A 12,500-nucleotide genomic window follows, 5' to 3' on the forward strand; every position below is an offset into this window, starting at 1 on the left:
TGGCTGTCCTGGAACTCACTTTGTAGACCAGGCTGGCCTCGAACTCAGAAATCTGCCTGCCTCTGCCTCCCAAGTGCTGGGATTAAAGGTGTGCACCGCCACCGCCCGGCTGCTCTAAGATTTCTATCTGGCAAACTGAGATGCCTGATTACTCACTATCAACACTGAGGCATTTGTCTGGATGAATGACATTCTTACAGAATTCCAAGCCCAGAGTCAGCTCAGGGACTGCCTAGGACCTTGGTGGAAGCCAGGGAGTAAAGTTCAACCTGATTTAGGTATTTGTGAAATCATTTCTTGGAGGTACCTATAATAAAACAATACTGAAAGAAGGCACACAGATCCACACACCTGACTAACACAGGGACAGGCTTGGAGCATTCTTGCTATGGGAACGCCAAGGTTCCAGGAGGCTAAGTTTCCGTGAAACTCTCTGCCTCCAGACTTCATCCAGGCCTTTAGACCTGTCTCACTGACTTCACTGGATTCGGTGTGGCAAGAAGCAGGACAAAGATTCCTTCTCTTGTTGTGCATGGGAGCCTGCTCAGGGCATCAACCTCATGGATGTAACCAACGTGGGAAACCATTCCAGAGCAGGAGTGGTTTGTACATCAGTAGGGAACCTGCTGTTAGTTGCTGCTAACCTACATGGGGTAGTTGAATGGAAAAGAAAAGAAAAATGATCACTTTTAAAACATATTTTTTCTTTCAGCAATCTCAAGGCTTTTTCCGGGGGGGTCATTTTTACTTGGCTAGTATTTATTCACTGTGGGGTTAACTTTGAAAGAGAGAGTTAAAGAACTTAGTTTCAGTTTCCACTTCACAGATTTAGCCTGTGGTTACAGCCCCAGACCAGAGAAATAAAACCCAATAAAAGCAACCTGTTCTTCATTGCTTGTCAGCGCAGACCCCCTGACAACACAGAGGCTTTCTGAGAAATGAAAGCACTTAGAGGAAGCTCAAAAGCAGAGGCATCAGAAGCTTGCAGACGGGATTCCCCTCGAAGCTGCAGGGCACCGCTCTGTCCAATGTCCGACGTCAGCGACTTCCCCTTTGCAGCTCTGACTTGGCTCTGGCTGGGTGGACTGCGCCAATGATGACACAATCAGCTCTTCACTCCCTGCCAGCCTGAGCCCAGGGCAAAGGAGGTGCTGGCAGAGGGGTGGCAGACACAATCATGTTTGGGAATGCCCGGTGTGGAGCTCATTCCAGTGGTTCTCAACCTGTGGGTCGCGACCCCCACATCAGTGAGTTACATTAAAATGGATGGCAATAGCAACATTACAGTGATGAAACACTGAAAATAACTTAATGGTTGGTGGTTAACACAACATGAGGAACTGTATTAAAGGGTCACAGCAGTAGGAATGTTGAAAACTGTTTTGCTTTTCTTTCAGACAGGGTTTCTCTGTGCTGCCCTGGCTCTCCTGGACCTCACTCTGTAGACCAGGTTGGCCTTGAACTCATAGAGTCACTGTTTTAGATCATGCAGTGACTGGTTTTTATTTTGGTGCTTGGGATCCAAACCAGAACCTTAGACATGCTTGGCAGATGCTCTACCACTGAGCTATGGTTTTTTGCAGTGGAGGATTCTTTGGATGATGCAGTTACCACTATCGATATCTGTTTGCTTTTATACAGAGTTCACAGGCTGTATATAGATTATCACTAGAACTGAAGACCTCTGAGAAAGGCTTTTACTGGGAAGTCAGTTTACCTAGTGGATAAATAATAGCACAGAGTGAATTTATAAGCAAGGATACCCCTTTCAGTGTGCAGGTCCTGATGGTTAAAACAAAGGGGGACAGGAAGACAAATTCTTACAGATGATAAAATTCCAAAGAAAATTCTAAAGTAACACATTTAAAACCAGTCTAGTTAGATATTACTAGCAGCTAGTGTTCTGGGGTGGGGGTGGGGGGAACGGGCATCTACATGAGAGGCAAATTATTCTAAGATGTTATATAAAAATAATTTATACCAAGTGTGGATGAATTTAAGATTCTACCAACTAAAATAGTACCGTGTTAACTAGCTCACGATTGCCCCTGAGACAAAGTTCAGCAAGTCAAAAGCCAACCAAATGGTGTCTTGTCTGGGCATGTGCATTTGTCATAGGCACAGCATTGCGTATGTGCTTCACAGCCCAGAGCAAGTTTTATGCTGATGTTCCAGTCCTTGCCAACCCTGAATGGGGTGTTTGGGGAGGAAAAATGAAGGAAAATGATAACTTAAAAATACATTATTTTCTTTCAAATATCCTCAAGGCTTTTGTTGCATTTATTTTTGCTAGTATTTACTGTTCGGGGCTCACTAAGAAAGAAAATAAGAGGGCTGGTGAGATGGCTCAGTGGGTAAGAGCACCTGACTGGTCTTCCAAAGGTCTGGAGTTCAAATCCCAGCAACCACATAGTGGCTCATAACCATCTGTAACAAGATTGACGACCTCTTCTGGAGTGTCTGAAGACAGCTACAGTGTACTTACATATAATAAATAAATAAATTTTAAAAAAAAAGAAAAAGAAAGAAAATAAGAGTTAAAAAACTTAGTTCCAAGTCAGGTTGGTGGCACAGACCTTTAATCCCAGCACTCCGGAGGCAGAAGTAGGAGGATTTCTGTGAGTTTGAAACCAGCCTGGTCTACAAGAGCAAGTTCCAGGACAGCCAGGGCTATTATACAGAGAAACCCTATCTTGGAAAAACCAAACCAAACCAAACCAAACCAAAGAGAGCAGCTTAGTTAAGTTTCCCCTTACACTGATTCAGTCTTCCACACATTTAGAACCAGAGCTCAGGATAGGGTTTAATTTGGAAGACGGGGTAGCAAAGAAATAGCTGTTCTTTAATGACTTTGATTTGGGTGGAGCATATGCAACTCTTCATGTTACAAACACATGCAGATGCATGGCTTAGGGATATAAGTTTACAGAGTCATTAAGTAAAATGACAATCCTGCCTGGATACCAGAGGTCCAGTGAAAACTAGTGCTGTGTGAGGTGGCACATGTCTGTAATCGCAGCACTGGGGAGGCAGAGGAAGGTGGGCCACTGTGAGTCTGAACCCAGCCAAGGCTTCCGAGTATCTAAGCTCCTGACACTACCCTGGATATTAAGTGGTGGGAATATTTTCAGCTAGCAAAGTTACTGAACTTATTAAAAATCATGTAGTAAAATCAACATTTACTGCATGTTTTCACCTATGTGAGGCTGTACTATTTTATTTATTCAATTAACTAAAGTCTTAGACTGTTTTGAACAGCTCAGTGATGTTTCATAGCAAGATTCTAGCCTAAGCCTAGGCAGTCAAGTCTCAGAGTCTCTTGAGCACACCGGGCTCTGTGCTGCCTGTCTGTCCATGTCACTGCTGGGCTGCCTGTCTGTCTGTCTGTGTTAGCTTTGCTGTCCCCCTCTGTTGGCAAGGAAAAACCAATGATGTGGATCAATGAATCAGGACATTGGCTTTTCTCAACCTGAGAAGTGTAAACTGAGGAAGAAGCAGTCCTCTTACTTACCAAGGTCAGAGGGAGTGCGTGTCCCATGGGGTCAGAGGGAGTGCGTGTCCCACAGGGACTTCTGGAGAGTAGAAGATAGATACAGCTGTGAATTTGAGAAGACATATGTTTCTCAACAAGAAATCTTTTACTATAATGTTCAAGTAACAAACTTCTGAGCGTTGCTGTAGAGATCAAGTTGATAGTCCATACACTAATTATATTATAGATGAAAACCGCTCATAAGCAGGTAGCAGTGAATGAGAAAAAAATACCTTGTGAGAGTTGATGGTTGCGTTTTAAAGATGAGTTGGTGTAGATCCATAATGTAATAGAGGCAGAGCCCTCCTGGCTTCCTCCCCGTGGCCTGGGGACCGTTGTGTTCTGCTTCTACCGTGTGGGTTTCCTCTCTCCTCATATTAACTTAGCGCAAGCCCTTTGTTTGCTCCCGTTTTATTAAAAATATTCTTTTAACATAAATAAATCCTGATTACACTTTCCAAACCCTCCCTCCCCTCTCCTCCCTCCCTTTCTGGACCCACCCCCTTTCTGTCTCATGAGAAAAGAACAGGCTTCTAAGAGATGACAAACACGACAAAGTCAAATACAGTAAGACCCACAAAAGCCACCACACCGAGGCTGGACAGGGCATCCCAGCAGAAGGAAGCAACCACTGGAGCTGTAGTGCGTGCACAGAGGGCCAGATGCAGGCCTGTGTGCGTCTGCCCTGTGCCTGCTGCTTCAGGGTCTGCTGAGTTCCTGTGAGGTTTGCTCGGTTGGTGTAGAGACCCGTGTCCTCCTGGTGCCCGCCACACCCTCTGGCTCTTACGACCTTTCTGTCTGCTTTCCCAGGGTCCCCTGAGCTCCGGGGGGTGGGGGGAGGAGATTTGATGCAGATGTCCTATTTAGAGCTCTGTGTTCCAAGGTCTGGCACTCTCGGCATATTGTCTGTCTGTGAGTCTCTACATTTGTTCCCATCTGCTGCTGGAGGGAGCTTCTCTGATGCTGGCTGAGCAAGCACCCGTCTATGAGTATAGCTGAACGTTGTTAGGAGTCGTTTGATGGCTATGTTCCTTTAGCAGCCCAGTAGTATTTACCCTAGCTCTCTGGGCTATCTTAGTCACCCAAGCAGTACTGGGTATGGGTTCCTTCTTGTGAAGTGGGCCCTAAATCATACCAGACATTGGTTGGTTACTTCCCAAGCTTTGTGCCACCATTGCCCTAGGCTGTTCTGCAGGCAGGACATCATTGCAGATGAGAGGTTTTGTGGCTGGCCTAGTGTTTATGTTTCTCTCGTGGTAGCCTGCAGATTACCTTCCCATACCAAAGACACTAGGACATAGGGGTGAAGGTTCCGTGTAGGCACCAGTTTTCCTTCTCCGTGCTCAGTGGATTGTGTGGGTGTTGTCTTCAGGAATGGGGTGGTGCTGTCAGTTTGTAGAGAGTGACTGTGTTTCTCTTCAGATGGAAGGGTATCTTGGGATTTGGAAGCCCAGGAACCATCTCTGAGGGAAGAAGGTATCCCAGTGGCAGGGCATCCTGAGACACAGGAGGTCTGAGAGGCAGGCTCCTCAGCAGATGTGTTGCAGAGTCCAGGGGAAGGCATCCCCAGTTGAGCTGAGGAGCCCAGGAGCCTCAGCGCTGATTCCCTTCTGTTCTTTGCTTCTTTTCTTCTCAGCTTCTTTAGGCCAGTGAGTCACACCAGGCAAGAAATCTCATGAAAGAGATTGTCTTAGTCAGGGTTTCTATTCCTGCACAAACATGACCAAGAAGCAGTTGGGAAAGAAAGGGTTTATTCAGCTTACATTTCCACATTGCTGTTCATCACTGAAGAAGTCAGGACTGGAACTCAAGCAGGTCAGGGAGCAGGAACTGATGCAGAGGCCATGGAGGGATGTTCTTTACTGGCTTGCTTCCCATGGCTTGCTCAGCCTGCTCTCTTATAGAACCAAGACTACCAGCCCAGAGATGGCACTACCCACAAGGGACCCTCCCCCCTTGATCACTAATTGAGAAAATGCCTTACAGCTGGATCTCATGGAGGCACTTCCCCAACTGAGGCTCCTTTCTCTGTGATAACTCCAGCTGTGTCAAGTTGACACAAAGCTATCCAGTACAGAGATTAATTGGAGGGTCCGGGGTGTGGAAGGACGAATCTAGGGATAGCTGTCGTCCTCTGCTCCCAGGAGTGGACAACAGGACAAAAGGCTGTGCTTATATAGGGGTCCTGAGGGGGCGGAGCTTCTCAGGGCAGAGATTTCCAGAATGAGGATTGGTGGGATTTCAAGTCTTGAGTTTGAGGAACTCAGGGGTTGGTGGGTTTCCTGCTCAGGGATTGGTGGCTTTTTTTCACCCTTTTCCCTGCATGTGGCCCCCGGTTAGGGTGGGAAGTCCTCTGCTTCAGCTGGCTTTTGTTGAGGGACTGCTGGAGTTTGGGGAGGCTGGAGAGGAGGTGCTGCTGGTGTGGACAGCTCCTGCGGAGGTGTTTCTCGAAAACTGTAGGGTGAGGCAGGAAAGGAGTCGCAACAGTGGACAGCTCCTGAGGGGCCGCGCCCACTGAACCAGGGAAGGTAGTGCACCACCGTGGACAGCTCCCGCAGCTCCTGTGACAGCAGCAGGCTGAGATGTGGTACAGTCGTTTTTGACAGGAGCTACAATTTTGGACAGCTCCTGTGGGGCATTTTGCTGCTGTGCGGTAGGCAGGGGAGGGAAAGGGGGTCCTGCCTCCGCTTTGACGATTTTTGTGGCGCAGTGGCTTCTGTCGTGTGCTGCTCCACAGACCTATTGTTTTGGCAACAGCCTAGGTTGTTTGGGGATGGGGCCCCCTTTGGCCAACAACTCTATTGGATGTAACCCAGTCCTGGGTCGTTTGGTGACATGAAAAAGCCAGTTGTGGCTCCATCTCCCTCATTATTTGGAGCCTACATTAGGGTCACCTTCAGACTCACTAGGAAGTTTACACTACACTAGGTTTTCATACTATAAAAGACCTATTTATTCTCTCTTGCCCGTATAAATGACACACAAGCTTGGTATTTTATTTGACAAGCTGTAAGCCTAGATTGGGCAGGTTTTGAGCTGTTGTAACTTACATCCAGTCCATAGGCCCTGTGTGACCTGCTGTACCAGTCTCGTCCAGGCTGCCTTTGCTCTGTCAGCGAGTCCTCAGGTTGCGCTTCTGGCCACGCCCTCGTGGTCCATCTCCTCTCATGGTAGCCTCCTCCTCTCTCTGTCTTCTTCTCCTCTCTTTCAAGGTCCCTATCTGCAGCTCTTAGCCTGGTAACCGAAAGCCTGCCTACCTCTGTTCTCCCCAGTAGTCGTCTGTCTACACTTTTATTCAACCAATAGCTTCATATTGGGGAGGAAGGTCTACACAACAAAGGCTGGTGTACATAAACTCTCACTTGTCTGGGGGCAACCAGATCTTGAGGTTCAGGATTTAGCGGTTGTATCCACAGCAGCACCAGACCAACCACCAACACAAACCGCTCCTCAAATGCCCCTCAATTCTAGGGTCTCTTCCTTCGTTCCTTCCTTCAACCCTGTCTCCCCGCCCCTCCTCGCCTGACCTTCTCCCTCACTCGGATCCCCCACCCCCACCCCACCCATGTGTCCCCTCCTAGTCCCTTCCTCTACCTGACCTCTCTGGATCTAAGGTTGTAGCTTGGTTATCATTTACCTAATGGCTAATATCCACATATAAGCTAATACATATCTATCTTTCTGGGTCTGGATTACCTCACTCAGGGTGATTTCCCCCCCAGCTTCCACCCATTTGCCTCCAAATTCCATGATGCCATGTTTCTGTTTTGTTTTGTTTTTTAAAACATTGATTTATTCTGTACGTGTATGGAGGTGAGGACATGCATCCCACGGTGTACCTGCGAAGGACAGCTATGGGAGTCAGTTCTCTTCTTCCACCACGTAGGTTCTGGGGATCAAACGCGGGCTGTCAGGCTTGGTGGCAAGCTCTTTTACCCACAAACCCATCCACCAGGCCCTGTGTCTGCAATAGTCTTGAAGGAGTCTAAGATTGGGGTCTACCAGGGGAGGGGCTGTCAGCTGCAGCTGGAGTCCCCTGTCTACTGTGACTTTGGGTGGCCGCTAAGTTTGGACCGGCCAGGTGTCATGCATCTTCCAGGAGAAACTCTCTTTTTGATACTTACACAAAACTGAAGTAGAAAGTCACATCATGACTTCAAACCTGCCCAGTCCTGTTACCTCTGGCTTGAACGTAGAATCAGTGACTAAGACAAGAAGCACCTACTGCCCCCCTTCCAAAAAGACACCAGTTTGTAAATGGGTATTATTTAGAGTCCAAAGACTGGGCTGACATCATAAATATTTACATTAGTTATATTCTCAGTCCTTTAAGAGTAGTTTAAAAACAACAGCAACAACAAAGGTCCTAATACAGTCCAACTCAAAGATGCACTAATTTGATATTTCACATCCTGAGAGCTGACAGTAGAAAATACAAAAAGCCTTTTTGTTCTTAATTAAACAATTATATTTCTGTAAAAGCAAGTATCCTCGTATGCCCAGTTTTAAAAAAACAAAAACAAAAACAAAAACAAAACACTTCGGTTTGTAACGTGTGCGGTGGTCTCCAGTGTGAGTGCTTCAGATAGGGCTCGTTCATTGCATTTCCTGAGTCATGGCAGGCACAGAACCGTGTACATATTATGTGCTCAGAACCAAGATGACCGTGACGTCCTGTAATGAAGCGTGGGCAAACACAGCTGCAAACACCCTGGCCTCGTGTGTTGAATTGAGCTTTGGTTGTGGATCCAGAGATCCTGTACTGTTGTCAGGTTGTTTGTTTGTTTGTTTGTTTGGGTGACTCCAGATTCAGGTGTGTCATTTATGCAGCTATGGACACACAGAGAAGGGAGCTGCATAGAGAGGACCAGGCGTCAGGGAGCCACTGGCAAGGGTGTCTGTTCCTGCTGCTGTTCCAGGTTCCTCTGTGACAGCGTAGGTGTGCCCTCACTGAGGTTCCAAGTCCGAGTGCACACAGCCTGGCTGGGGCTCTGCTGGGCCTGGCAGGAAATCTCCCTTTGCTTTCCCCTTTTGGCTTAGCTCAGAAAGTCACAATAGGAGAGATTTCACAGAGGTAAAAGGGGTTGGGGTGGGGTGGCCAGGAAGTCTCTTCAACCCTAAGTAAAGTTGATTAGATTCCTTTATCACTACTATCGAAGTACATTTCTCTTTCTTTCTTTCTTTCTTTCTTTCTTTCTTTCTTTCTTTCTTTCTTTCTTTCTTTCTTTCCTTCCTTCCTTCCTTCTTTCCTTCCTTCTTTCTTTCTCTCTTTCTTTCTCTCTTTCTTTCTTTTTATTTGGGCATTTCTTTTTTTCTTTACTTTAAGATAGGGTTTCTCTGTATAGCACTGGCTGTCCTGAAATTCTGTCTGTAGACCAGGCTGGCCTTGAACTCAAGAGATCCTCCTCACTCTGCCTTGTTCAAGTGCTGAAATTAAGGTATATACCACCACACCTAGGTAGTTTTTCTTTATTTATTGAAATTTTTAACAGTACCTTTTTATCATATTTTTTTCTCATCTTCAACTCCTCCTCACTAAAGTATACTCCTTTCTAGTTTAAAATTTTTTGAGACAGGGTTTCTTTGTGTAGCCCTGGCTGTTCTGAAAGACCAGTCTGGCCTGGACCTCACAGAGATCCGCCTACCTCTGCCTCCCAAGTGCTGGCATTAAAGGCATGTATGTTTCTAAAGAGTTCTATGTGATGACAAATAACTGTGTACCTCTAAAAAAAAATCTAAAGGCATCTCAATGTCTAGAAAGCATGTAGTTGTTGATGATTTAGTGTTATAATAGCTTACTAGAGAAACACAATTCTTATTATTTTCAAGGAGAGACAGAGCCAGCCATCCCTACCATTCACAGTATGACCAAGGAAAGGAACAAAGGACAAGTTTACATATTTTTCTCAAAGGTTGACTCACAGGAAAACATTGAAAGATGTGCACAGATTTTTTTTTCTTCAACATTTTTCTTTGGCAAACACAACCAATTTATTTTAAAAATCTATCCAGGTTATTGTCACTGATAAAGTAGATAAAACCAGATGTATTGGAACTACACATCTTAACCCCTTTAGAAGGCCTCAGTGGGAAACTAGTGTGACTAGCTAGCCAGTGTGACTAACTAGCCAGTGTGACTAGCTAACCAGTGTGACTAACTAGCCAGTGTGACTAGCTAACTAGCCAGTGTGACTAACTAGCCAGTGTGACTAGCTAACTAGCCAGTGTGACTAGCTAGGAAATAGTAGTGTTCTTACTAGTTTCTACAATGCAGAAATGTTTTCAGGGCCCCTCACGAATCGTAGTCTTTTTAAATGAACAAACAAGACAATATGTGGAAATGTCTTCCTATATGTTCATGTGCCTCATGATATTTGGGGAAAGGAATGTTTATTTGCATGAAAAATTATTTGAGGAATGTTTTACTACACACACAGATGCTTTTGAATCCAGCATTGGACCAGATTCCAGTTAACAATGTGTCCATTGTAACCACAGAAGGTAATGTGGAATGTGCACGTGACTTTTAGAGATAACTATTTTCATAGCCAATCAGAACAGTTTAGATGTATCGGACCTTCTAGAAAGTTCTGCAGCCTGGTAATACATGGATCCATGTTCCAAGACAGGAGAGGGTCGGGTTCCTGGCACAGAGCTCACAGTCAGATGCTCCCAGGATGTCACTTTTTTTTTCCTTCAGGACATCACATGCTTCAGGACATCACATCTTCTGTCGCCTTAAAAAATTCTTTTTTTCTATTGTCTGTAATGAGAAAATGAAAAGTTTTACTTACTGGGTTGTTTTGTTTCCTCAGTAATTAAGAGCTGACCTGTAAAAACAATGTGGAGGGGTAAGGATGTGGCCAGGTTTAACCCAGGACCCCTTAGCTGGGTGCTTCTGTTAGGATGGTAATGGGGTCTTCCTGCGGTCGCCTGTTCTCTGTGTTCCAGCGCTCTCGTGGGTAAAGCACATTCTGACCTGGCTGACTTGCAACCTACCTGCATTATGAGGCGAGCTTGCTTGGATCTGGGGTCCAGGCACCATTGTTGTTTATGAGCCTTCAGAGTAACACTTGTAAGGGAGACACAAAATAGTCTTAAACTTTGGTGGGAAAACATCAACCAAACAAAAGCACCCACACCATTGTCACCTCCAGCACATACATCACTTCCACTTTGTTGCAGCCGTTACTCGGGTAAATTACAGAAGCTTTCTCGATCGCTGCCATTTTGACGGCTTTCACCCCAGGGCCGATGCAAAGACAGCGCCCCCCTTTGAACATAACGAAGCCTGGGACAGACCACAGTGTTGGTTAGTCAGGGCTGTGAAGTGGATGGCACACATTTGTTAATCTCATCTGTGCAGACTGAAATAAAGTTTTTGGAGTTTTTTTTGTTGTTGTTGTTTTTTGTTTTTGTTTTTGGAGACAGGGTTTCTCTGTATAGCCCTGGCTGTCCTGGAACTAACTAACTCTGTAGACCAGGCTGGCCTCGAATTCAGAAATCTGCCTGCCTCTGCCTCCCGAGTGCTGGGACTAAAGGCGTGCGCCGCCACGCCAAACTTGAAATTAAGTTTTTTAATCTCTCTGCATTAGACTAATTTGCTGTATCCTTGATGATTTCCTTCCTTAATTTTTGTTAATTATTTAATTTAGATTGCAGACAGGACTCACTTGCTATTTGGACCTGGTTTGCCTGCAACTCACCACAAAGCCCTGGATGACCTTGAACTTGAAGCACTCACTACACAGCAGGTCCCCCCATATTTTGGCATTATCCTACCTCAGCTCAGCCTCCTAAGTGCTGAAATTATATTACAGTATGGGTATGCTACTAGACCGGCTCTTGATTACTTTAAATAACACCTACACAGAATACAGCAACCCAGAGAACAAACTGGCTATTTTCTTCTGTATTTATTTTGAATTATTTTATGACTGATTGAATGGGTATACAAGCATAGTTCACAGTCGCTGGCGATCTGTTCTTTACTAAATGAGCAAATAGTTAATGATTCCTTTGATTTTTGTCTTCCTAGTTCAAATTCTAGATTAAGACTAAGCATCATGAATCATGTTGTCTTCTACAGCTGAAACTGTCTTTAAAGCTTCCAGATGCTCCCAGGGAAACCTCAAAGAATCGTTATTTCATAAGAGCAGCAAGAGCTGTAAAGATGGCTTGGCTTGTCACATACGCTTCACATCTTGATTAGCCCAGGTCTGCTGTGGAAATCGCAGGAGAAACAGTCCCAGGTTCAGCCTTGGGAAATGTGAATAATGCTTCTGTTTAGAAACAATATTCTTTGGGAAAGGCTTGTGGAGAGTTGTCAGTATCCACGGTATCCTTAAATCACTCTTGCCCTCAAGTGACATATTGATCAAACACGTATGACATTTTTATGACCATTGCCCAAGAGAGAAATTTCCTTTTCTCTATTCTGAAAGTATTGGGCATAATAAATTATCAGTCTCATGGTTAAAACATTAAATTTTTTCAGAATACCAACGTAATCCCACATAAGGTTTTCTGAACAGACATTGAGGGCTAAAGACTCTTGCTGGATAATTGTCAGAAAATGGAGAAATTGGGCAGTGGTGGCGCACACCTTTAATCCCAGCACTCGGGAGGCAGAGACAGGTGGATTTCTGAGTTCGAGGNCAGCCTGGTCTACAGAGTGAGTTCCAGGGCAGCCAAGGCTACACAGAGAAACCCTGTCTTGAACAAAACCAGAAGAAAGAAAGAAAATGAATCCATAAAGTGGTCATTTTCTTTAAGGATTTCCAACATTTGCTGCGATTGCTAGAACTTCTAATATGTGAAATTAAGTAAATTTTAAAAGCTGTATAGTTTAGAGAAAAAGACATTTGAAAAACAGCATAAGGAACAGACTGTCGCAGAAGCCAAGGGCACCAAATACCTTGAGCAGCTGTGGCCCAGATGATCGCAACCAGGGCTATGGCTGTGACCT

At 45.2% G+C, this 12,500-nt stretch overlaps 1 protein-coding gene across 2 annotated transcripts in view; it reads right to left on the reverse strand.

Moving 5' to 3' along the window:
* Window positions 1–9,544: 9,544 nt before the first annotated feature.
* The window catches only part of Cxcl11 (C-X-C motif chemokine ligand 11), a 4,813-nt gene continuing 1,857 nt past the window's right edge, over window positions 9,545–12,500 (reverse strand). For both annotated transcript variants that reach the window (XM_021211341.2, XM_029545271.1), the window contains exons 2-5: window positions 12,450–12,500; window positions 10,697–10,823; window positions 10,532–10,604; window positions 9,545–10,295 (exon numbers count right to left, since the gene is read on the reverse strand). The exon at window positions 12,450–12,500 is cut by the window's right edge. In XM_021211341.2, coding sequence (XP_021067000.1) covers window positions 10,254–10,295; window positions 10,532–10,604; window positions 10,697–10,823; window positions 12,450–12,500 — 293 coding nt within the window. In that variant the 3' untranslated portion in view covers window positions 9,545–10,253. The remainder of the gene's footprint in view (window positions 10,296–10,531; window positions 10,605–10,696; window positions 10,824–12,449) is intronic.

This window comes from Mus pahari, chromosome 13 (assembly GCF_900095145.1).
Source record: "Mus pahari chromosome 13, PAHARI_EIJ_v1.1, whole genome shotgun sequence".
In the NCBI taxonomy this organism is placed as follows: Eukaryota; Metazoa; Chordata; class Mammalia; order Rodentia; family Muridae; genus Mus; species Mus pahari.